General features: G+C 35.8%; 1 protein-coding gene across 1 annotated transcript; it reads left to right on the top strand.

Moving 5' to 3' along the window:
- Positions 1-142: 142 nt before the first annotated feature.
- On the top strand, positions 143-2,385 carry LOC107046862 (the record flags this gene model as incomplete). The annotated part of the gene is made up of 2 exons (XM_015269584.1): positions 143-1,985; positions 2,266-2,385. Coding segments are annotated over exons 1-2 (1,963 nt in total), but the record flags the coding sequence as incomplete, so codon positions are not given.
- Positions 2,386-3,430: the final 1,045 nt, after the last annotated feature.

Below are 3,430 nucleotides of genomic sequence, written 5' to 3'. Positions count from 1 at the left end.
CAATCTTTCAAAACTTGTGAGTGCACAAATTTCGAGTAGTGGGCATTTTATATACCTATGTGATCGGTGTCTGTGTCATTTTCGTGAGAAAAAACGTTATGATGAACACAAACAGGACTGTTTTTTAATAAATAAGTGTAAAATGGTCTTACCGGTGGAGGAAAACAAAATTCTAAATTTCAAAAATGATAAGTTCAAAGAGCCTGTACCATTTGCCATTTATGCTGACCTGGAATGCATTTTAGAAACTAATGAGAACGATGATGATAACTTGTGTCAAAAACATGTGCCATACAGTATCGCTTTCTACTTACAATGTTCGTTTAATACAACTCTATCGCGCTTTAACATCAAACGTGGCTCTGACTGCATCATCTGGTTTATGAATGAGTTGAAAAAAATCGGAGTGATGGTTGATGACATTTTAAAGACTGTTGTGCCAATGGAGAGACTCACTAGCAAACAATTGCAAGATTTTGAAGTATCCCAAGAGTGTCATATTTGTGAGAAACCGTTCATTTCTACAGATATTAAACATCGAGATCATTGTCACTTTACTGGCAGGTATCGTGGAGCTGCACATGCAGGATGCAATATTAATTATAAAAATCCACATGAAATACCAGTGGTTTTTCATAATCTCTCGGGTTATGATGCACATTTTTTGATTGTTGATTTAGTGAAACATTTTGAAAGTTCCGTAGAATTGCTGCCACTAACTAAAGAAAAGTATATATCATTCCGAAAATATTTACCACAAACGAAAGTTAGCTTGAGATTCATTGATTCGTTCAGATTCATGGCTAGTAGTCTTGAAAAATTGGCATCATACTTGACTGATACGGACAAGACAATCACCCGAGCGCATTGCAATACCGAGGCTGAATTTCATCTTTTATTGCGGAAGGGTGTATTTCCATATGAATACGTAGATAGTTGGGAGAAATTGGATGATGAAAAATTACCGCCTAAAGAATCTTTTTATTCATCATTGAATAATCGGGAGATATCACAAGAGGACTATGAACATGCGTGTCAAGTTTGGGAGAAGTTTGACATCTCAACACTTGGGGAATATTCAGATTTGTATTTGAAAACTGATGTTCTACTCCTAGCAGACATTTTTGAAAATTTTAGAAAAAGCTGCTCTTCGGTGTATAAGCTAGATCCATTGCATTATTACACAGCGCCTGGACTAGCATTCGATGCAATGTTGAAATACACAAAAGTGGAAATTGAGCTTTTAACAGATGTTGATAAGCTTTTATTCATTGAAAAAGGGATTCGTGGAGGTGTCGCTCAATGCACCAATCGTTATGCTCACGCCAACAATATATATATATATATATATGGATATATGGATGAAAATTACGATAAAGATAAAGATGAGTCGTATCTCATGTACTTTGATGTTAACAACCTGTACGGTGCGGCTATGAGTCAACATCTACCCTATGGCGGCTTCGAATGGGAAAATCCAGAAGGATTCAATGTTTTCAATGTTCCTGATGACTCTCAAGATGGATATATTCTGGAAGTAGACTTGGAGTATCCCAGAGAATTGCATGATGCACACCGAGATCTACCGCTGTGTCCCGAGCATTTTGCCCCTCCAAATCGTAAGAATAAAAATTTTATGACTACTCTGTATGCTAAAAAATCTTACGTTATACATTACAGAAATTTAAAGCAATGTCTGACTCTTGGTATGAAATTGACAAAAATTCTCCGAATATTGAAGTTTAAGCAGGGAACATGGCTCAAGCCCTACATTGATTTAAATACTGAAAAAAGAAAAGAATCGAAGAATGACTTTGAGAAGAATTTCTTCAAATTGATGAATAATGCAGTCTTTGGGAAAACCATGGAGAATGTGAGGAAACATAAAGATGTCAAATTAGTGACTAAATGGGAGGGGAGGTATGGAGCAAGAGCTCGTATGGCTCAGCCTAATTTTCACAGCAGTCTCATTTTCGACGATAATGGTATGGTAATGATTGAGATGAGTCGTGCAAAAATCAATTTTAGTAAACCCATCTACATTGGATTTGCTATCTTGGATTTGTCTAAAATCTGGATCTACGATTTTCATTACAATTATGTGAANTTTTAATAAACCCATCTACATTGGATTTGCTATCTTGGATTTGTCTAAAATCTGGATCTATGATTTTCATTACAATTATGTGAAAAAAGTGTTTGGTGACAAGTCGAAGTTGATATACACAGACACAGATAGTCTGTTATATTATTTCACGGTTCCAGACATTTATGAGCTCATCAAAGACAGTCCATCAAAATTCGACACTTCGGACTATCCCGAGAATAATGTTTATGGAATAAAAAGACACAATAAAAAAGTGTTGGGTGTAATGAAGGATGAATGTAATGGTCGGATTATAACTGATTTTATCGGCCTGCGTGCCAAATTGTATACTTTCAAGGTATTGGGTGAGGTACGAGAGAAAAAGGGTGCAAAAGGTGTAAAAAATGCAACGATGAAAATAATTACGTTTAAAGACTATAAAAATTGTCTTTTTCAGAAAACGAACATTGTCAAACCTCAATATTTAATTCAGAGTAAAAAGCATCAAGTTTATACTGTAAGGCAAAACCAATTGGCACTGAGCTCCGATGATGATAAAAGAATCTTATTACCCGATTCAACAGATACTGTACCNACATTTCATTGACATTGATCCAACTATTATGAGTACTATCAAATCCCAACCACTTCACATATGCCTTCGCCCCCTTCCTCTTCAACACTTTCTCAACCAGATACACATCTGGATACTTGACACTCGCTAATTCCTCCTGATAAAAACCTCCTTCGATTGATTCATCATTATGATCCATCAGCTTGTAAGTTACGGGTATGGTGTTCTACACTTTCTTGATTGTAAATATTTCTGTAGTCCAGTTTGGGGTGTAGCCTTTCTCGAAAACAGTTTTATACTTGCTGATTCGCACTTTATCACCCACTTTGAATTTAATTTTCAGCTTTCGAATCGCTCCTGATTTTCCATAAATGTTTCTCAACAATAATTTCTCCATTTTTGTGGTGACATCCTTCGGCTTCATTTTGATGGTGCGATGTTTTGTATCATTGTATTCTATTACTAAATCATCTACAATATCAATCCATTTATAGGTTCCACGGATTGAAAATTGCTTCCACATTTTATTTTTCAGTGTTCGATTGAAACGCTCACATATCGACGCCTTGAGATTGCTGAAGGTAGAATACATGTCGATGTCATGTTTTTTCATAAGAGTCTGGAAATTCTTGTTGTAGAATTCTTTGCCTTGATCCACATGTAGTTTCTTTGGAATTCACCCGTCCAGCAAAATTTTGTTCATGGCAGTTGTGACATCTTAACCATTTTTTGATTTAATAGCAATGGCCCACGCATACTTGGAAAAAATA

Source organism: Diachasma alloeum, unplaced genomic scaffold, assembly GCF_001412515.2.
Source record: "Diachasma alloeum isolate Michigan unplaced genomic scaffold, Dall2.0 Dall_scaffold_02562, whole genome shotgun sequence".
Taxonomy (NCBI): Eukaryota; Metazoa; Arthropoda; class Insecta; order Hymenoptera; family Braconidae; genus Diachasma; species Diachasma alloeum.
The sequence above is the reverse complement of the archived record's forward strand: the minus strand, read 5'-3'. Positions and strand labels throughout refer to the sequence as shown.